Source organism: Nerophis ophidion, linkage group LG14 (genome assembly GCF_033978795.1).
Source record: "Nerophis ophidion isolate RoL-2023_Sa linkage group LG14, RoL_Noph_v1.0, whole genome shotgun sequence".
NCBI classification, from domain to species: domain Eukaryota; kingdom Metazoa; phylum Chordata; class Actinopteri; order Syngnathiformes; family Syngnathidae; genus Nerophis; species Nerophis ophidion.
Genome location: NC_084624.1, coordinates 34,799,764 through 34,822,719, shown reverse-complemented (window position 1 = coordinate 34,822,719; position 22,956 = coordinate 34,799,764). Strand labels below are relative to the sequence as shown.

General features: G+C 39.3%; 1 protein-coding gene across 7 annotated transcripts in view; it reads right to left on the bottom strand.

The window, feature by feature from the left end:
* LOC133568526 (adhesion G protein-coupled receptor L2-like) overlaps nucleotides 1-22,956 on the bottom strand; it is a 245,935-nt gene that overhangs the window by 92,766 nt on the left and 130,213 nt on the right. For all 7 annotated transcript variants that reach the window (XM_061920512.1, XM_061920516.1, XM_061920518.1 and 4 more), the window contains exon 5: nucleotides 17,115-17,915. In XM_061920512.1, coding sequence (XP_061776496.1) covers nucleotides 17,115-17,915 — 801 coding nt within the window. The remainder of the gene's footprint in view (nucleotides 1-17,114; nucleotides 17,916-22,956) is intronic.

The following is a 22,956-nucleotide window of genomic DNA, read 5'->3' as shown; positions in this document are numbered from 1 at the left end:
AGGAATACAAACTGCGTGCAAAATAAAAAATGACCGCTCTCACTGGGATGTCAACTGATTGGATGTTTATATCTTTCAGCACGAGACTTATGTTCCCCCATTAGCTGATTAATTCATCATACTGCTCACTTTTCAAGTGAAAAATGCTAAAAGCAAACACGCATCTTGTCTCGTCTTTCCAGCGATGTCTTTGGGTCTAAGTTGAATTTCAAAGTTGACTAACATTTTGGCTAATGGACACAACCTTCTAGTGTACAGGCGCGAGGCATGATTTATAATCTAGCACACACTTTTACCAACTCAAAGGCGATGCAGCAGCTCAACGGCTCAGTCCGTTACAAGCGGTTACATATACGTTACCTCTGAGATTAAGGCGCTGTGTAACTAAAAATATTTCCCCTCTCTCATAACAATAACAAGGCCGCTAATACTTGGTTAACATGCAGGACAGGCATGCAAATGTAGTTGCGTTTTTATTTCTTGTTTTTTTAGAGGGCTTTATCAGCAGAATAGATGACTCGGTTTATTTGCATTGTCAGCCGTTCAATACTTGTCGTTTTTCAAATTTTAAACTGCACAGAAAAGAGAAAAAGATATGTTCTAGCATAGGCAAAATATATTTAAAAAAAAAAGTGCAGTTCCACTTTGAGGAGTTTTAATTAACAACCTGTCTACTTTGTCTTTTAGATGAATAAATACTCCAACTCTAATCACATCATTCACGGTATACACATTTGAGACAAATTAATAGACAAGTCGCTCCCAGACAAAGAGTAAAGAGTTGGTTGGCACTTTCTGGCGTGTATCTGTGGATAACAACTACAATATGCTGCATTTTGTCTTCGCCTGGCTTTTTTTCACCACGAGGCAAGGCTGGTAATTAATGACAGAGGAACAAATCCCACAAGACATGAATTTTACATCAGGCCGTTTCTCGTTTTCTATGTCGTTCCGCTCTAATCCGAGGTTTGCAGCGCGCGAGGCAAAAGAAGACGTTTTATGTGCCTAATTTAAGAATATTATTTCTGGAGATAAAAAAAAAAAAAAAGCGCCTCGATGGAAGGTTCACGAGGCTGACACTTCTTTAAAGAGCAGCAGGCAGAAAAAGCTGGACGGACCCTGTCTGGTGTCCGTGCGAGTAATTTATGAGGCCTGAAACTGAATATAGCGGCGCTGCAGACGTAGCACATTCGCACAGAGGGAACAAGGCTGACCAGTTCACGATGACAGCCACAAATATAGATCTGCGAATAGAAATAAGCCACTGCCGAAGCAAATACCCCGCCTTAAAGTACCAGTAGAGTGGAAAAACAAGTTGCCTCTATATTGAAGCTATTATCATATGTATCTGATGTATAACACCTAAAGACTTTCAAAGTTTGAGAATAAATAGATATGATCAAAATAGTATCAATCTCACGGAGATTCCTGAGCCATTTTGAGAGATAATAAAGAAGCCAAACACGTCATCGCGTGATGTAGTGGTAGGGACTGCAGATTCCTTCCCCACCAACAACAGTGCAAATCGTGCAGATTGTGTGAGAGCCAAGAATGATTACTTTGGGCAAAATTATGATCCAGAACCTTATATTGTTGAACCCGAATATAAGGAGGATGAGCTACAATTTTTTTAAGCTTTACTAAAAAAAATCCAACTTTAGTGAAACACTAAAGCATCATGTAGTAGTATTGCTAAGAGCTAAACAAGAAATACAACCTACAGACATAATGAAATGATAGCTTACTGTACAAGGTCTTCTCTTACTTTGATGACGACTGATAAGATGTCTTTATCTCCACGTTTGGATGAGCAATTAATCATGATGCACACGAAGAGTTAACAAAGAAGTCTCCCAGCAGACACCGACTTCTGTTGTGTGTTTGTCTCCATCTCCGGGTACACACTGAATGTCACAGATGAACAGCTTATAGATTCACGGCTAAATACTCCTACTATCCAGATGAGTGGCATGATTCATAACCTACAATAACTTTGACTAGCCAAGATCCGATGATACGGGAGCAGCAGGACATCGTTACCAGCTCACAGTGAAGCAACAGAGGGCTACTTATGTGTCTGTATCATTCTGCGCTAAGAAATAGTTTGTTTTTGTTAGCGCTTATAATAACAACATTGCTAATATTTGGTTAGTATTCAGGTCACGATATGTATGAAGAGTATTGTTGGCAGGTTTTGGATAGTTCTTTATAGGGTTTTGTGGGTAAAAAAGAGAGCCCCCATTGACTACATTGTTAGCGGACTTTTTAATGTATTTATGCATTTATTTACTTATGACTGAGAATGGATTAAAACAAGAAACATATCTGTTCATGCCTTGTAAAGAAATTGTAAATGATAGACCGCACATCTCTGTCTAATAGTTGCGTATTTCCAGTATGACTAATATGATATTATGGTCACAGTGCAGAAGCTCTCCCATTGTGATGTATTGTAAATAGGATTGAATATGATTCAATGGATACAATGAACCACAATTAACCATGTAATGATTAGTCAACATTGTCGACAATAAAATTTGTCGCCGACAATTATATTTGTCGACAATAGCCGTGACGTCACTACTCGTGTTAGTCGGAGTGGATGTGGGTCACTCGCCTTCATCATCGCCAGTAATAACATGTAATGTGTGATATTTCCTCTTATTATTGCTAAAAACTTATAATACTTTGCTCATAGAAGTTAGATTTTGTGTTTTGTTATTTGTTTTCATTGCTTGAATTTTAACTGTTTTCTTTAATAAATAAATAAATGATAAATAAATGATAAATGGGTTGTACTTGTACAGGGCTTTTCTACCTTCAAGGTACTTAAAGCGCTTTGACACTACTTCCACATTTACCCATTCACACACACATTCACACACTAATGGAGGGAGCTCACATGCAAGGCGCTAACCAGCACCCATCAGGAGCAAGGGTGAAGTGCCTTGCTCAGGACACAACGGACGTGACGAGGTTGGTACTAGGTGGGGATTGAACCAGGGACCCTCTGGTTGCGCACAGCCACTCTACCACTGCGCCATGCAGTCAAGGTTCATTGCTTTTTTTTATCACTTTGCCTTTCCTGTCTTTTACAGGAACAACATTTTCAGTAATGTTAATGTTTGTAATAGCTGAATGAGGAGCACAGTTACAGTATATTTAATATATGACTGAATTAATCATATTTGTTGTCTGTAAGCACATGCCTGAAATAACTCAAGCTGCATTTAGAGGTCGATGTAAAAATTTGAGCCATTAAATATGTGTCCGCTTTATTATCCGATTAGTCAACTAATTAAGATAATCGTTCACTAAGCGACTATCAAAATAATCGTTAGTTGCAGCCTAATATAAAGTCATTTGTTTTTTTCCACTCTACTGGTACTTTAAATCAGCTAGCATTGACCTGCCAGATCAACAAGCAGAATATTTTGCAAAGTTTTAATGCATACACGCTCACCTGGAGACATCAATCAGAGTTCTGCGGGGCGTCATGCAAAATGCCTATAAAACATCAGCTCTGCATCGAAAGGCAGGGAGTCGGACTAAGTTTGACATTTTAACTCACAGCAGTGCCTCCATTTGTGTTGCCAGCTTACACCGAGTGGCTATTCACTTTAAGATCTGGGATCAATGATAACCCCAAGACAAATTAATTTTCTCCTTTGCTCCTTGTTACTTTGAAGCGCTCTTCTGAATGATCCTTCCACATTTGAAGAGCTTTACAGGTGTCGCTTTGCCTTTTATTGGCATGTGCTCTTGTACTTTGAGCGTAAGGTGGACCACCTTACAGAATATCGATTGGACTCTCGTTTGTGTTTGCAATTCATTTACGGATATTTTACTTTAATGACATGTGAACTCTTTGGAAGAATAAGCATCCCCTCCCTAGATCAATATGGACACAGATGTTTGCTAATCACATCTATCAGGACTAGAATTAGGAAGAAAAACCTGCACGTCAAAGAAATTCCCACAAGTTGATCAATGATTAACTTTACCAAGGCGGCTTTGTTTTCATTACTTTGCTAGAAGGCAGATTATGCAAAAGATCCTACACTTTAGCACACAGAATGGACACAAAAGAAGATTAGGCATTAGGGCACATTTACCTTTTAGATAGCTCCTAGTGAAGGAGAGGTATTGGCGTGACAGGTGTTCTTTACCACAAAAACTATTTGACGTATTTTCCGGACTATAAGGCACACTCAAAATCATTTTTTTTCCTCAAAACTCGACAGTGCGCCTTATAATACGGACCTAATGTATAGAATAATTCCGGTTTTCCTTACCGACATCATAGCAATTTTATTTGGTACTAGGTGTAATGATAAGTGTGACCAGTAGATGGCAGTCACACATAAGAAATACATGTAGACTGCACTATGATGGCAATATGACTAAAGTAAACAACAAAATTGAATATGTTCCATTGAAAATATAGAACATTACACACAGCGCTTAAAAATCTATCAAAATATTTTAGTCCCACTTTGGTAAGTTATGAAGCCACACCGCTTGAGGTGCTTCAACATACAAGTATTATTATGGTGTGTGTACAAGGTAAGACATTATCTGGCGTTTTTTTTTCGCAATAATATGCAAAAGAAACTTTTCTTACTTTCTGGCACCTGCTGATCTATAATTGAGATCTGCATTAATCCTGAAAATTTGCACGCGTCCGCCTTTGTAGTCCGTGTTGACGTCGTAGTCGATAAGTTTCTTCTTTTTCTCCATATTCTTGTTATGGGACATCCATCCTACGCTGTTGACATTTCTAATATTAAGTAGTATAAAGTTCTTCCTTATATCTGTCAGTAAACTCGCCATGAAAGCGCTAAAACATTGCAGGGTAGTGAGTTTACATTATTCACCCAAGGAACTTTAGTTATTAGAGAGTTCCGGTGGGACGTTTTTGACAGGACACATGTCCTTGTTGTTTCCAGATGAGGAAATGCTGCTCCGGTATTGATTTAGGTAAAGTCTGAATGTCATTAAAACAGTTATTTCCATCTTTTGGCACTTCTTCCACTCCCGTCCTTGATTGCTACATCGCTACAACAAAGATGACGGGGAGAAGACACTGCCGAAGGTGAGCCACATAAATGAGGCCGCCCGCAAAAGGGCGCATCCTGAAACGACTGTCAGAAAGCTGCTTTAAAATTATCTGTAAAACATAATCTATGTGTGAATGTGAGTGTGAATGTTGTTTGTCTATCTGTGTTGGCCCTGCGATGAGGTGGCAACTTGTCCAGGGTGTACCCCGCCTTCTGCCCGATTGTAGCTGAGATAGGCGCCAGCGCCCCCCACGACCCCAAAAGGGAATAAGCGGTAGAAAATGGATGGATGGATAATCCATGCAACATTTTGACCAAAGAACCACTTTTACATTTTATGTACACCACAAGGATTTAAGAACACTTTTTACCCGAGAGCAATAGTGTTGCTGAACACAAGATAACAATAATGACTGTGCATGTGAGCTGTATGCTTGGTATGTTTATGTATTTTATGTATTTTTATCTATTTATCTATGTTCTTATTTTTTTTGTGTGTTATGAATTTGCACTAAATTAGTTCTGCATACAATTTTGTTGTACAATGTACAATGACAATAAAGATATATTCTATTCTATTCTAACTAGAGGACAGGAGGAAGAGCTAATATGCAACACACAGAGCAAAAGACAGCAGGAGCAGACAAGAGGCCATGCTAACCGCTAAATAGGGATGTAACTATGTAAATATTTCATCTCACGGTTATTGTGAGCAAAATTATGACGGTTATTATTATTATCATGTCGGTATTGTTGAATGTGCTTAAAATGTACTTATACAATCACTGAAATCTTTTCACTAAGTTATGATTTTTTTTTTTAAATCAAATAAAATAAATATAAATAATGTTAGAACAGCCTCCGTTTCGCATGCTTTGTGTTTCTTATGTTTCACTGATAGTGTTTTTGTCTTAGTATTTTAATCTTTTTTTATGGCTAAGCTTTTATTATTTAATATACTAGTTTGTACTATCACACTTTAATATTTAATCAAATGAAAGGTTAATTACAAACAAACTATATTATTACTATTTAATATATCTGGCGGAAGTTGTGTCGTACTCTGTTTCACGGTCCTTGAAAACACCGAAAACAACCCAACCTCTGAGTATAGATCGATCACTGGGGAACACTAAGAGGGCACAGACTGTAGGTTTAATTTGCACAATTGAATAGCTAAGTTGCTTAGTTAATGTGTTTAAATAAGTTTAGGTTTGGGTATGTTGTTTCTTAATGGGGAAAGACGTTAACGATTCTTGTTTTCATGTTAGCTTTTACGCGAGCGAGCTCGACCATAACGTGCACCTCGACTTAAACAAGTTTAAAAACTTTTTCGGGTGTTACCATTTATTTAGTGGTCAATTTTACGGAATATGCACTGTACTGTGCAATATACTAATAAAAGTTTCAATCAATCAATCAAAGCTGGCGCCAGTCAGTCTGTGCGTTAATCTAAGTGCCGTTATGAGTCTCGGTTTTTCGATCATTTTTTTTTTTAACGGCAATACTAACCGTCAGGAGTTTTACTGCAGTTATTATTACTGTATTACGGTTTATTGTTACATCCCTACTGCTAAGGTAGCTTGAATTCATAGTGGCGAATAGCATACTAGAGTATCCAGTTATGGCAAGGGCCGCCTTAATCTAAGGGGGACATAAACTTGTATGAACAACTAAGATATTCATGCCTATTGAACCTACCGACTCGAATGGTAGATCTATACTCCAAGGATTATGACATGGATGAAAGTGTCTACAACAGGAAGTGATATTGCATGATGTCACAAAAAACAGGAAGTGAAATGAACAACACATGTTTGCCTTTATCATTTGAAAAAAACTCTAAAACCTTTATGAATTTAAACAAAGAAGATAAACACTCTGACAAATACGGTTTTGAAGAAGTAAGAACCATATTTTAATGTGTCTTCTGCCAAGAAAGTATATTGTGTGTTTGTATATTTTGTTGTATTATCCATCCATCCATTTTCTACCGCTTATTCCCTTTCAGGGTCGCGGGGGGCGCTGGCGCCTATCTCAGCTACAATCGGGCAGAAGGCAGGGTACACCCTGGACAAGTCGCTACCTCATCGCAGGGCCAACACAGATAGACAGACAACATTCACACTCACATTCACACACTAGGGCCAATTTAGTATTGCCAATCAACCTATTCCCAGCTGCATGTCTTTGGAAGTGGGAGGGAGCCGGAGTACCCGGAGGGAAGCCACGCATTCACGGGGAGAACATGCAAACTCCAGACAGAAAGATCCCGAGCCTGGATTTGAACCCAGGACTGCAGGAACTTCGTATTGTGAGGCAGACGCACTAACCCCTCTTCCACCGTGAAGCCCTTTGTTGTATTTATTGTTTCAATAAAACCTAGTTATCATATTGTATTATGTGTATTTTTTGAGCATATTCAACAATACCCTGATAGTAATGATAACCGCGATAATTTTGTCACAATAACTACAGTGGGGCAAAAAAGTATTTAGTCAGCCACCGATTGTGCAAGTTCTCCCACTTATAATAAAGACAGAGGTCTGTAATTTCCATCAAAGGTACACTTCAACTGTGAGAGACAGAATGTGAAAAGAAAATCCAGGAATTCACATTGTAGGAATTTTAAAGAATGTTTTTATAAATTAGGGTGGAAAATAATTATGTGGTCAACCATTCAAAGCTCTCACTGATGGAAGGAGGTTTTGGCTCAAAATGTCACGATACATGACCCCATTCATTATTTCCTTAACACGGATCAATCGTCCTGTCCCCTTAGCAGAAAAACAGCCCCAAAGCATGATGTTTCCACCCCCTTGCTTCACAGTAGGTATGGTGTTCTTGGTATGCAACTCAGTATTCTTCTTCCACCAAACACGACGAGTTGACTTTTTACCAAAAAGTTATATTTTGGTTTCATCTGACCACATGACATTCTCCCAATCCTCTGCTGTATCATCCATGTATCCATTTTGGTATAAATTCAACTCGTCGTGTTTGGAGGAAGAAGAATACTGAGTTGCATCCCAAGAACACCATACCTACTGTGAAGCATGGGGGTGGAAACATCATGCTTTGGGGCTGTTTTTCTGCTAAGGGGACAGGACGATTGATCCATGTTAAAGAAAGAATGAATGGGGCCATGTATCGTGAGATTTTGAGCCAAAACCTCCTTCCATCAGTAAGAGCTTTAAATGGTTGACCAAATCCTTTTTTTTCCACCATAATTTACAAATAAATTCTTTAAAATTCCTACAATGTGAATTCCTGGATTTTTTTTTTTCAAATTCTGTCTCTCACAGTTGAAGTGTACCTATGATGAAAATTACAGACGTCTGTCATCATTTTAAGTGGGAGAACTTGCACAATCCGTGGGTGACTAAATACTTTTTTGCCCCACTGTATATTGTTACATCTCTTGTGGTATAGTAATGTGAATCTTCTGAGGTTAGATCAACCTCACCCCCAGCTGTACCGGTGCAGCGACGAAAGGAGACTGTTTTCGGCTCTAAACCTCAATTGCATTGCCGTCAAATGTTGCGCCTCCGAAAGAAAAGGACACTCATTCTTGTATTGTCAAGACATTTCAATAAGGAAGAGGAAATACACTCAGAGTTTCAATGGTCCATGAATCTTAATGGGAACAATTAATTCTCTTTATGGCCCAAGTGGCCCTCTGATTCCAGTGACATTATTTCACCACCATTAGATTACATTGCAGAATAGCCTGTTCGGTGGCCACAATAAATCACGACAGAAGCATAAAGAAGCTGAAGGTGAGCATCTGATAATTCAAAAAAAAAGGGTGGGGGGGGACACACGCAATTATTTTCAAGAGGAGCAGAGCACCGAGAGATGCTTCTTCTCAGCGGAATGTTCCTATAAAAAGGCAGCTAGTAGCGACACGGTGTGCTGCATGTCTTATTTAAAAGAATAAAAGGTACTTAAATGACAAATAAAACACAGAAGTCAGCTTCTTTGATATAATGCACCCTGGCTGCGGAGAGTAACAGCTTTAAGGTAATGTGATATTTATGTTTACTGAGGCCTAACAGAGGCTGTGAAAGACGCTGAAATAATTCATTGAAAAAAAACTCTACAATGGCCAGGGTCCTTCTCCTATGGTTCTTTCAAGACAAGGAGGGTAATTACGATAGTTCCTTCGTTAATTACATTGATATACAATGGAAACGTCAACAGCCGAGTGGGCAGCTCATAATGACTATTTTGCACATGCACGGTTGCCGTGCTCTTGATTGAGGCTTTGGTTCGCAAACCCAGACTTGGGGGCTGGGAAAACCAACAGGCTGTGTTGACAAGAGCCCAAAGACGGCCATTAGAGAGGTCATACAATGCTTGTTTCCCCCCTGCATTTAAAACACTCCCTGTTTGTCTATATAACTTGCAATGGTGGTGCTTTGGTACAAACGTTGCATAGGTTTTGTTTTACTGACTTTCTGACTGTCTCTTCAGAATGCCTAGTTTTGTAGGCAGTCTTATTATGTGCTGAAATCCCCTTCGAGGCCAAGCCCACTTTGACTGCATCTCCTTCCTGTCAGCAATGGTATAGTTTTTAGTGCTACCATATAGTCTTTATTTGTTAGTATACTTTTTTTTTTTTTAAAAGGAGGATATTAAGATGATGTACATGTAAGAGCCTGTCTGCCTCACAACAAGAGGATGGAAAAAAAGAAGGAACTTATTAACAATAACTTTGGACGACAATAAAAATGTCAGACTTGCGCAGATCTTTCCGGGTAAACCTCTACCATATATGGAGATATGCGTTGAAGTAACCTAGGCAAAATAAGTTACTAAAGGCTTGAATTCCAAACTGCATTTTTTGAAGAAGACAATATTGTTTTAAAAAAATGTTTTCCCTCATCATTCATGGTTTCAGTTCACATTTTCAGGACTTATGGGGATCCCATATATTGGTACACAAAAATAGGTAGCACTGTGTAAGAAAAGTTTTGCATGATACGATCCCTTAAAGAAAGGGATGTCAAACATCCGGCCCATGGGCCGGATAAGGCCCGCGAACAATTTTTATCTGGCCTGCGAGATGAGTTTGCTAGGTGTAAAAATTAGCTGCATTTTTACAGTTTTATTGCTGGATGTCGCAATACTGTAGCTACTCTGTTATGGGTTCCGGGGTGAGCATACACCAAGCAAGAGGTACACCGTAAAGCGGAGCTGTGACTCCTCCCCCTCGACCCAATATAAAACAAACAGAAGTCAAATTGGTAAACCCACCAAATTGGTAACCCCACCAAAAATGTGCATGAGACACATTGATATAGTTCTGTGAAAATTATTGTTTTCTGTGCAAATGTAAAGGAATTGAACAGCGTGTGATTTACTGCAATACTGTCAGTCTTGTAAGTTTTTCTATTTGGTTTGTTTACATTTTTCACACATTGCACAACTTTTATTTTTCTATCGCTACACAGTGATGCTTAGAAGGTAGGGAATAACTCAACACTCTTCCTCCTTGAAAGGTTTCTACCTCAGTTTGTATGGTTTGTTGACTTAGCACAGTTAATATTTGGAAATGAAGATTGAGGTAGTTGATGAATAAAATATTTTTTATTTGATCTTTTTTTTGTTTTATGTTCAATCCTTTATTGGCTGTGACTCAAAGTTTAATTGTTTAGTATATGCATTGAGATTAGGAATAAATTCATTGTGTTCTTCATGGTGTTTTCGAAACTGTACCAATGTTTTCCTCAGAATTTTCAACTAACTTGAAGTGTTTTGTCAGGAGGATTTTTTGTGATATGTACATTTTCAGAATGTGCTTCTTCTATTGTAGGTCGAAGTAAAACAAAGGAAACAATCTGAATTTGTCGTAGTTGTATTTTAAAGTTCTTTTGCAATGATTTTACCTGTCCGGCCCACGTGGGAATAGAGTTTGTTTGACACCTCTGCTTTAAGAATTCAATGATGATCATCCCTTCAATTGACTGTTTTTTATCCAAGAGGAGACTGAGGGCAACAAGAAAGCAGTGGGCTGCAACAAAGTGGAGACTGTGGTAAGGCTAAGCTTACGTTGGCATATTTATTTGTTGCCATGTTGCTAACTGAGGCTTTGCTTTAAAGACACAAACGTGGGTTTTGGGTGTCCAGATTCCAGGCTCGGGCGGGAATACAAACAGTCGGTGCTGACAACAAGTCAGAGTTCAGGGGAGCACGTAGCCCCCACTGAGACGTCGATGATAACCCCCTTCTACAAGCTTGAGTCAAGAATCACATTTCCAGCTGAGCATCCAGAAGTTCTGAATAAAAATGTGGCTACCTGATATGTTACTAAGGTTGTAAGGCTACATGTATTTGTAGTCTGATTTTACAGACAAAGTGACAAAGACAAGCCAGAGCTTGAATCGCTACCGTGACGTTAAAATCTCGAAGTTTGGTGGCCTCTCTCCATAAACCGGGTTTAGCTTGGATAATGACAGCCATTATTAGTCTGATGTCAAGTCACCTCCCAGAGTAATTTAAGATTCTGTACTGGAGTCTTCACCATTCTTCTCACTCCATTCCAGGAATGGCACATTGCAAGAGTCAAGACTGCTGCTTAGAAAAATATTGTGCTCAAAGAGGGGGTAATTTTCTCCGAATATTACACACACATGCATGCGCGCAGAGACACAGAGACACACACACACACACACACACGCACACGCACACCCCCAAACACATATATATGTGCCGCCGACGCTGCCATGGCAACACAACTTTAACACAAGGAGGAGAGGATAACCTGTGACATAAAAAACAAACACAATACTCCAAAAACCTATTCCATATTCAGGCATTCAAGGGAAGGGTGAAGAGGCCCAGTGTTCATATCGGGTTTGGGAGATTACGGAATTTGATAGGGTCCAGGCCTCAGCTGGAGAGAGTGCCTTGGCGTGTCTCATGGTAATCAAGAAGAGGGTTTTGGTAGGGCGACGCAATCGCCACCCGGGAGTCGCCCCTCATTCCAAAGTGAATCTGTAATTTGTGATTGGAAATTAGGTCTTTCCTCAACACTGGGGATCGCTTTATCACACCTGAACTGCATCCAAAATTAAAAGGAGGCCATGTGTGACATCCCACAAGACAATGTTTGACTCGCAGTCTCTCACGCCTCACTTATCAGCATCCATTTTCTATTACTGTCCGTATATCTGTTTTAATGAAAATTTGATTCTTTGGAGTAGTCAGTATACTGCTTGTAAAGCAGTATAGATTTACTACTTTTGTGGAAATAGTTAGCAACACAAGTGAGTAGCAGGATAATCTCGTCTGCTGGTGGTAATGTCAAGTTCGAGGGTTGTGCGAGTGCTTTTGGGGGAGCTGTGGTTCATTGATGGAAACAAGAATTCCAACATGTACTGAACAAACTGCTAAGAGTGTTCTGACGGGCATTGTGGTGTCCTACTCTGTTCAGTGGTCCTCTAGGGCAGTAGTTCTCAACCTTTTTCCAGTGATGTACCCCCTGTAAATATTTTTTTTAATTCAAGTACCCCCTAGTCAGAACAAAGCAATTTTGGTTGAAAAAAAGAGATAAAAAAGTAAAATACAGCACTATGTCATCAGTTTCTGAATTATTAAATTGTATAACGGTGCAAAATATTGCCCATTTGTATTGGTCTTTCTTTAACTATTAGGAAAAAAAGATATAAAAATAACTAAAAACTTGTTGAAAAATAAACAAGTGATTCAATTATAAATACATATTTCTACACATAGAAGTAATCATCAACTTAAAGTGCCCTCTTTGGGGATTGTAATAGAGATCCATCTGGATTTATGAACTTAATTCTAAACATTGCTTCACAAAAAAAGAAATCTTTAACATCAATATTTATGGAACATGTCCACAAAAAAATCTAGCTGTCAACACTGAATATTGCATTGTTGCATTTCTTTTCACAGTTTATGAACTTACATTCGTATTTTGTTGAAGTATTATTCAATAAATATATTTATAAAGGATTTTTGAATTGTTGCTATTTTTAGAATGTTTTTAAAAAAATCTCACATACCCCTTGGCATACCTACAAGTACCCCCAGGGGTACACGTACCTCCATTTGAGAACCACTGCTCTAGGGCACCATAAAAACATATATGTTTCATATTTCTCCAAGTTTAAATTGATCGCTCTGTCGAAGAGAGTACAGTTTGTAGGTTCAATGTCCACAATTGAAGATCTTAGTTGCTCAGACAGTGATTTGTTTGTATGAGTTTAGATTGGGGTATGCTGTTTCTTAATTGGGAAAGACGTTAATGTCTCTTGTATTCATGTTAGCATTTAAGCTAGCGCCAGTCCAATCAATTTTGTTTTTTTGATTATTTTTATTTAAAACAGTAATAGTAATTGTCAAGTTTTACCACAGTTATCATTTTTACGGGTTAATGATCATCCGTAATCATCAATATAATTCGACTAATAATCAACATTCTAATAAAGCTAAATTAGTTTCCGGGGTTCTATTTCTCCATAGCAATGATTTAAACACATGTTTGAAGGAATTTACTGCATCTTATATTATCAGATGATACCTGTCTTTAATATGACATTTTAATATTGATTGCTTGACAACAGAAGCAAACGAAGAACTGTCTAATACCTCTGAATAGTTTAAAGTTAATAAATTGCCACTTAATTTTAAACTAATCTATGATTTTTAGTACGAAAGTTAAATTATTTAATAGATGGCATTAAAGTTAGCCTGGTGCCTTAAACCCAACTTTTAGGAAATTGGTGATACAAAAAAATAACTTGAAACGACATAAACTTGTCTGTAGCAAGATGATGACATTGATTGGTATTTTGACAAAAGGTTGTTATATTTAGTAATGGTTTTTGTATGTTGAGGTAATATAGTTTAACACATCCACATAAAATGTTTTGCAATAGTGCTACTTGTCAATCACACCTTTACGAAATATTATTAATTCAAAATAAAAAACTGAAAATAATGCACTTTTCCAGTAAAATGTTCTTATCTGCTCCTCTTTTTTAAGAACAGAACATTTCGACAATATTCAATGTTTTTTTTGGTTTGTGTCTACAGTATTTGTGTGTTTATGAATGTACATTTATTTACTGATTTGCAAAAATGTTTACACATTTTTTCAGATATTCTTTTGATGTACATATAAAACAAGACATTGTGGGGACTTGTATCTACCATTCTGTGGAACGTTGCGTCAGCAATGTACGCTGTAATTACTTGGGAATAAATTACCACCAGCTCTTCAATCCACAACTACATTATCTTCTTTAAAAACAATTAAATGCCGTGGTGGTCTCAAGTGACCTAAGATGAGTATGTTTATTGTATATGATAGGTAGCATTTGACTTTTCTATTCTTGTTGCTGTGATAATTGTGATGTCTTGGGAAGTGATTTACAAGACTTTAGGGTCTTATTAACCTTTCCCACACACGTGTTTTACTTTACATTGTAAATTAATTCCTTGCTGTGTGTTTGTGTGAAAATGAATAAATACAAATGATGGAGGAGTGGAAGAACATTTCAGTAATAACCTGAACAGCTCAGCTCAATTCCAAACCCAAGAGGATTAAGGCGGAACTAGATAGCAATGCTCCCACTAAATATTCACACAATTTGGTCATGTTGACTGTTAATTTCGCATTTCCACTGAATGTGTAAGGGCTGCTGCAGGGTCCTTGCACAGAACGTCTTTTGACTTTTTTTGTAACAAGCACCAACACAACAGTAACATCATCCCTTGCAAGCCTTGTACACACACACGCGCATGCACATATACACACACACACACACACACACACACACACACACACACACACACACACACACACACATCTCATTCAAGTCCCGCTAATCACTCCCTTGCATCTTCGCCCCAGTATCAGCTGGTATTTGACAGAGGCCCCCTAATAGTTGTCCACGATATGCCTGTAATATGATTATTTGTTTGTGGAAAAGCAGAACCAGCATGTTCTCATTAATTTGTGTCAACCAGGTAAATAACCTTTAACAAGTTGACTTCAGGTCCGTCCCCGCCTTTTAAGACGTTTCAAAGAGTAAAATACGATCCGCCTTGAACACGGATTATTTAAATTTAAAAGTACACAGGATATTTTATTATTTTGCGTGCATGATTTCCTGTCCCAAACAAGCCTATTTTAGCTCAATTGATTTGCCGTGTTGCGCTGTAAGCAAATACAGATGCTCCCTTATTTAGAGCAGGGATGTGATAGGCCACCGGCATGGCGCCGCTGTGCACAAGGGTTTTGGCAGTGGTGGAAATCGACACATTGACCTGAATGGAAACGGAAAGAGTCCACCGCCGTTATGCATCCAGTGGAAATCTGGAGTAATGTGTAGTCATTGCGTTAAGAACGTCAATAATGTCTGCTATTGTAAGGAATACATTTAGTTGAGCTTACCCATCTCGAAACAATTTTATTTGGTACTTGGTGTAATGATGAGTGTGACCAATAGATGGCAGTCAAACATAAAAGATAAGTGTACTGTAGGCTGCACCGTTTGATGTGGCTCATCAAACGAGTATTATTATGGTGTGTGTATAACGTGAGACATTATCTGTCATTTTGTTTCGCAATATTAACTATAACTTTTCTTACCTTCTGGTACCTGCTGATCTGTATTTGGGATCTGCATAAATCCTTAAAAATTGCGCGCGTCCACCTTTGTAGTCTGAGGCGACCACATAGTCGATAAGCTTCTTCTTTTTCTCTATCTTTTTGTTATGTGGCATTCATCCTCCGCTGTTGCCATTTCTAATATAAAGTAGCGTAAAGTTCTTACTTATAATCTGTCAGTAAACTTGCCATGAAAAAACAAAAACATACTGGTGTAGTGAGTTTACATTATGCACCGAAGGAACTTTAGTTATTAGATTTCCGGTCGGACGTTTTTTCTTAGCACACATTTCCGGTGTTGTTGTTTCCGGATGAGGAAGTACTCCTCCATTATTGATTTAAGTACAGTCTCAATAAAAACAGTTAGCTCCATCTTTTGACACTTCTTTAACTCCTGTCCTGGAACGCTACACCGCTACAACAAAGATGACGGGGAGAAGACGCTGCCAAAGGTGTGCCACGTATAAAAGACCGCCCACAAGATGGGGCATCCTTAGTTAAGTTAAAAGTTAAAGTACAAATGATTGTCACACACACACTAGGTGTGGCGAAATTTGTCCTCTGCATTCGACCCATCCCTTTGTTCACCCCCTGGGAGGTGAGGGGAGCAGTGAGCAGCAGCGGTGCCGCGCCCAGGAATCATTTGTGGTGATTTAACCCCCAATTCCAACCCTTGATGCTGAGTGCCAAGCAGGGAGGTAATGGTTCCCATTTTTATAGTCTTTGGTATGACTGGGCCGGGGTTTGAACTCCCAACCTACCGATCTCAGAGCGGACACTCTAACCACTAGGCCACTGAGTAGGCTATCCTAAAGCGACTATCAGAAAGCGGCTTGAAGATGATCTCTAATTCCAATCATATCGCACCTTATTATCCGGTGCGCCGTATATATGAAAAAAGATAAAAAACAGACCATTCATCTGGTGTGTGCTTTATAATATATAATATAATACCTGCTCAGTGGCCTTGTGGTTAGAGTGTCCGCCCTGAGATGGATAGGTTGTGAGTTCAAACCCCAGCCGACTCATACCAAAGACTATAAAAATTGGATCCATTACATCCCTGCTTGGCACTTAGCATCAAGGTTTGGGAATTGGGGGTTAAATCACCAAAATGATTCCCGAGCGCGGCCACCGCTGCTGCTCACATGATCCTCTCACCCCCCCGACGGGTGAACCAGGGGGTGGGTCAAATGCAGCGGACCCATTTCACCACACCTAGTGTGTGTGACAATCATTGGTACTTTAACTTTTATTTTCAAATTTAATCCGGTGCGCCCTAAGGTCCGGAATATACAGTATATCAATTGCTATATCCAAGTTTATTTTACTGTGCTGAAATGTGAGACAATCAGTGCAACTCTGAAACTTCCCTGCATGTTTTCCTGTAGAAAAGCAGCCCTCACCTTCAGTGGGGTCCAGCGGTCCGAAGTGGAGGTCGTAGCGCAGGACGTAAAAGTTATTCCACACGTACAGCTGGTTGTCCCTGGGGTTGTAATCCACGGAGGTGATGTACTGGTACTGGTTGGGGAAGGCGATGTCCGTGTACTCTCCCTGGCTCAGCTTGGTGTTGTAGATGTAATCAATCTGGCTTCTGCTGCTGTCGCTCTCGCCCTCCTCGTAGGTGGAGCGCACCACGTGCAGCACACCGCACATCATGAAGGCGTTGGATGCCGAGCGCTTGTCATAGGCCGTATCCCACGTGGCCTCGAAGCGCAGCGTGTACGGGTTGAGCTGGCTCACCACAATGCGCCCGTTGTTCTGCTCGGTGGCGTAAATGACCCACAGGCCCCTCTCGTCCACCGCCAGGTCGATGTCCGTCTTGCCGCCCCAGCGGTAGGGCGACGTGTCGTGGTAATTGGCGTTGTTCACAATGGCTTCGCCGCTTTTAATGCGCGTGCGCAGGTCGAACTTGACGATGTTGCGCGTGCGCTCTTTGTTGAAGAAAATGGCGCCGTCGTAGGCCACGAAGCCGGTGCCGTCGACGCGGTGCGGCAGTTTGTACGTGGTCGTCTGACGGTTGTTTTGGAAGTCCTCCAGAGAGGCGTACTCGATGAGGGTGTCCGTGCGGTATGGCGTCCAAGGCATGAAGAAGACCTTGTCGCCAGCTTGGAGCGGGTCTTTGCACCACGACCCTGCTTGCTGCTCGGCCTCGTAGAGGAAGGTAGCGTCTCCTACACCCTTCAGAGTCCCGGGACAAATGAAAACTAGTGGAAGAGAAGAGAGTGAAGCAATGACAATCAGGGAGAGCATCTTTGAGGTTTGCACATGTGGTAGCATCACTCTTGCTGAGGACCAGAAATACTGTTTGGAGGAATATAAACCCTGTAAACGAATAACACGACAAGGTGGACACATGCACAGTGCTACCATGACAGGGGTCAAGAACCACCATTGAGAGGCTTGACGTCTTTGTGGGAACAACAGGTTGTCAATGGCAGGGGGGGAGGCAGCAAAGCAAGCGGAAATGGAGGAGTGGCAGAGGATTGTTACATTTTTGGGGCACAGGAGGAATCACTGATGGCTGAGCGAGATCACGGCACGGAGAGCTTCTCCTAATTGGTCCTTGGTGAATGAAGGCCCTGTCTCGGGCAGCCATCACTGCTGTAGAACATCACGTGCTATGGGTGCAACTAAAAACTACATACAGGGTTCATACTGCTTTTCCAAGTTCAGATCCAGGTGTAGTCAAGTTTTGGCAAAAACAACATGCTCCTAAAGTCCTGCAAAAACACAGAATTCAAGCCGCCGGGAATCCTCCTCATATCTTATGCCATTTAAAATGCCACCACAGATGCAGTAACATTTATTTATTGAGCTAAACAGGTCTCCTTGAGAAACTATAATAATATAACCGAAAGGACAACATCCACAAAAATGTGTTGCATTTGGTCAGAGTGTCCATAACTTCGCTTTCAGTAAAGTTCAAGGGTGAGTACATACCTTCACTGTTTTTACTATTAGACATTGTTTACTTTTCACTGCACTTGCATGATAGTCAAGGTGTTATAATGGCCATAGTTTGACCCTGGAACAATTTGCAAATTTATTGTGGAGCTACGTGGAATGAGTTTTTTTTTTCATACGTGATCACATTGAATGTTTATTGTTTTACATTTAGTCTTTTGTTGTCAACATTTGATGTCCTGAAACTGTAATTTCAAGCACTTACGGAAGTTAGCTTTCCCTAATATTTCACATTTTGCAGAGGAAACTTTAAGCTGATTAAAACGTTGAAGCACTCATAGATAGTTCGGTAATAAATACAGTGGGGCAAAAAAGTATTTAGTCAGCCACCGATTGTGCAAGTTCTCCCACTTAAAATGATGACAGAGGTCTGTAATTTTCATCATAGATACACTTCAACTGTGAGAGACAGAATGTGAAAAAAAATCCAGGAATTCACATTGTAGGAATTTTAAAGAGCTTATTTGTAAATTATGGTGGAAAATAAGTATTTGGTCAACCATTCAAAGCTCTCACTGATGGAAGGAGGTTTTTGCTCAAAATCTCACGATACATGGTCCCATTCATTATTTCCTTAACACGGATCAATCGTCCTGTCCCCTTAGCAGAAAGACAGCCCCAAAGCATAATGTTTCCACCCCCGGCTTCACAGTAGGTATGGTCTTCTTGGGATGCAACTCAGTATTCTTCTTACTCCAAACACGACGAGTTAATAAGTTTATACCAAAAAGTTCTATTTTGGTTTCATCTGACCACATGACATTCTCCCAATCCTCTGCTGTATCATCCATGTATCCATTTTGGTATAAACTCAATTCGTCGTGTTTGGAGGAAGAAGAATACTGAGTTGCATCCCAAGAACACCATAACTACTGTGAAGCATGGGGGTGGAAACATCATGCTTAGGGGCTGTTTTTCTGCTAAGGGGACAGGACGATTGATCCGTGTTAAGGAAAAAATGAATGCGGCCATATAGCGTGAGATTTTGGGCCAAAACCTCCTTCCATCAGTGAGAGCTTTGATTGGTTGACCATTCCACCATAATTTACAAATAAATTCCTTAAAATTCCTACAATGTGAATTCCTGGATTTTTTTTCACATTCCGTCTCTCACAGTTGAAGTGTACCTATGATGAAAATTACAGACATCTGTCATCATTTTAAGTGGGAGAACTTGCACAATCGGTGGCTGACTAAATACTTTTTTGCCCCACTGTATATTAGTCATTTTTCTAGAGTTTAGATCAAGGCTACTTAACTGGCGGTTAAACCTGGCATGTGAAAATCATCAGACCAGATCGACCCATAACTTGGGTGCAACTAATTTTGTAGCAGTTTCTTAAAAACAGTAAGTCCTTCAAAACAGTGGAGCATGCTTGTTATATAAAGGATCTTTAACAAAAATTTTTGCAGTCCGTTTCTAAAATCAGCAACGCGCCCCTATCATACAGAAGATATTTGACTTTTCTTAAAACCAGAAAAACAGCAGGGTCTCTTGTCATACAGAAGATATTTTAACTCGTATTTTGCAATAAGTTCTTAAAAGAGCATAGTGCTCTTTGTCATATAGAGGATTTTGAATAGTGTTTTGTAGTACAGTATAAGTCCATAAAAAAGCAATGCCTCCTGTCACATACAGCACATATGTCAAACTCAGGCCCGAAACGTCATTGAATGTGGCCCGCAAAAGCCTAGGAATAATGTGGATAATTCATCTTTCTTATTGAATGTTTTCATTGTTTCCATTTTGACAGAAAAAAAATTTTTTTTACATATATTCAATTGTTATAGGTGTGAATCTTTGTACCTCGCCATTCGATTATGATTATTTGGTTGAGAATTTGATTCATAATTGATACACGATTCAACACGATTCTTGTTCGAAACTGATTTTAGCAATGTATTATTTGGTATTTTAATAACAACACCTTAACAAAAAAAGCTTACAGGTTACAATACCTCATTTTTGGATGCTGACGTTTGACACATAAGTGCACCAAGTAAGCATAGAGATGGCCTAAAAAAAACTTTTTTTTTAAATTTATTTATCAAAAAAATGTAATATATTCGATTCTTGAAAAATACAAAAAAAAAATATGATTCGAATATGATAAAAAAAAATGTTTGCGCTCTAATTATTAAATACAGTATAATAGAAAAATAACAACAAATACTTAAATATCTGCTTCTCACCTTGACTTACAATTTCAAAACAAGTTATCCATTAATTTGTACGTACAGAAATCTAACAATGTAATATAATGAGGCGATTATACTTTTATATTCTAACATTAACTGTTACAAGCGGCCCTCTGAAGGCAGCCATGACTGGGATGTTGCCCTTGATGAACACAAGTTCGACACTCGTGACATACAGAATCTTTGACTGGTGTTTTTGCAGCACATTCTTAAAAACAGCATGGTGCTTTTTGTCACACAGAGGACCTTTGATAGGCATTTTTAGAGTAACTCCTTACCACTACACTGCTTTCTCAGAGGATCTTTGAATAATATTTTTGCAGTGTAAGCCCATAAAAACAGCAATGCCTCCTGTCCCATATTGGAGTGTTTTTCAACCTTTTTTGAGCCAAGGCACATTTTTTGCGTTGGAAAAACCCAGAGGCACACCACCAACAGATATCACTAAAAAAACAAAACTCAGTTGACAGTAAAAAGTCGTCGTCGCAATTGTTGGATATGACTTTAAAGCATAACCAAGCATGCATCACTATAGCTCTTGTCTCAAAGTAGGTGTACTGTCACCACCTGTCAAATCACTTACTAACTTATTTTGTAATTTTTGCGGTTTTCCTGTGTGGAGTGTTTTACTTCTTGTCTTGCGCTTCTATTTTTTGGGGTATTTTCCTGTAGCAGTTTCATGTCTTCCTTTGAGCGATATTTCCCGCATCTAGTTTGTTTTAGCAATCAAGAATATTTCAGTTTTTACCCTGTGATGAGGTGGCGACTTAACCAGGGTGTACACCGCCTTCCTCCCGATTGTAGCTGAGATAAGCTCCAGCCCCGTGACCCCGAAGGAAATAATCGGTAGAAAATGGATGGATTATCCTTCTTTGTGGGGACATTGTTGATTGTCATGTACGGAGGTACTTTTTGGACGCCGTCTGTGCTCCACAGTAAGTCTTTGCTGTCGTCTAGAATCCTGGTTTTGTTTATTTTGTAGTTTAGTTTTAGTTTTCTTCCGCATAGCCTCCCCTAAGGTTCAATGCCCTTTCTTAGGGGCACTCACATTTTGTTTATTTTTTTGTTTAAGCATTAAATACCTTTTTTACCTGTACACTGCCTCCTGCTGTTTCCAACATCTACAAAGCAATTAGCTACCAGCTGCCACCTACTGATATCGGAGAGTATTACACGGTTATTCTAGACGACACCGACACTCAACAACAACACATCATTTGCAGACTACAATTACTGGTTTGCAAAAAACATTTTTTACCCCAAATGGGTGAAATTAGATCATCTCCCACGGCACACCAGATCGTATCTCACGACACACTAGTGTGCTGCGGCACAGTGGTTGAAAAACACTGCCATATAGGACAGTTGACTTGTGTTTTTGCAGTACATAATTAAAAACAGCATTGTGCTTTTTGTCATTTAGAGCATCTTTGAATAGTGTTCATGCAGAAAACAGCAGAGCCTCCTGTCACATTGAGAGGATCTTTGATTGGTGTTTTTGCAGTACGTTCTTAAATAAACAGCATAGTGCTCTGTCATATCGAGGACTTTTGATAAGCATTTTTGCATTGCGTCCTTAAAAAAAGCATACTGCCGTTTGTTATACAGATGATCTTTGAAAAGTGTTTTTGCTGTATAAGTCTATAAAAAAGCAAAGTCTCCTGTCAAATAGATTATATTTGACTGGGGTTTTTTCAGAAGGTCCTTTAAACAGCATATTGTTCTTTGTCATATAGGGGTTTTTGAATAGTGTTTTGTAGTATAGCATACGTCCATAAAAAAGCAATGCCTCCTGTCACATAGAGGATCTTTGACTGGTGTTTTTGCAGATACAACATTGTGCTTTTTGTCATACAGAGGACCTTTGATAAGCATTTTTACAGTAACTCCTTAACAACACCACAATAGAGGAGCTTTGATTAATGTTTTTGCAGTGTAAGCCCATAAAAACAACAATGCCTCCTGTCCCATATAGGACAGTTGACTGGTATTTGTGCAGTACATCCTTAAAAACAACATTGTTCTCTTTGTCATTTATAGAATCTTTGAATAGTGTTCATGCAGAAAACAGCAGAGCCTCCT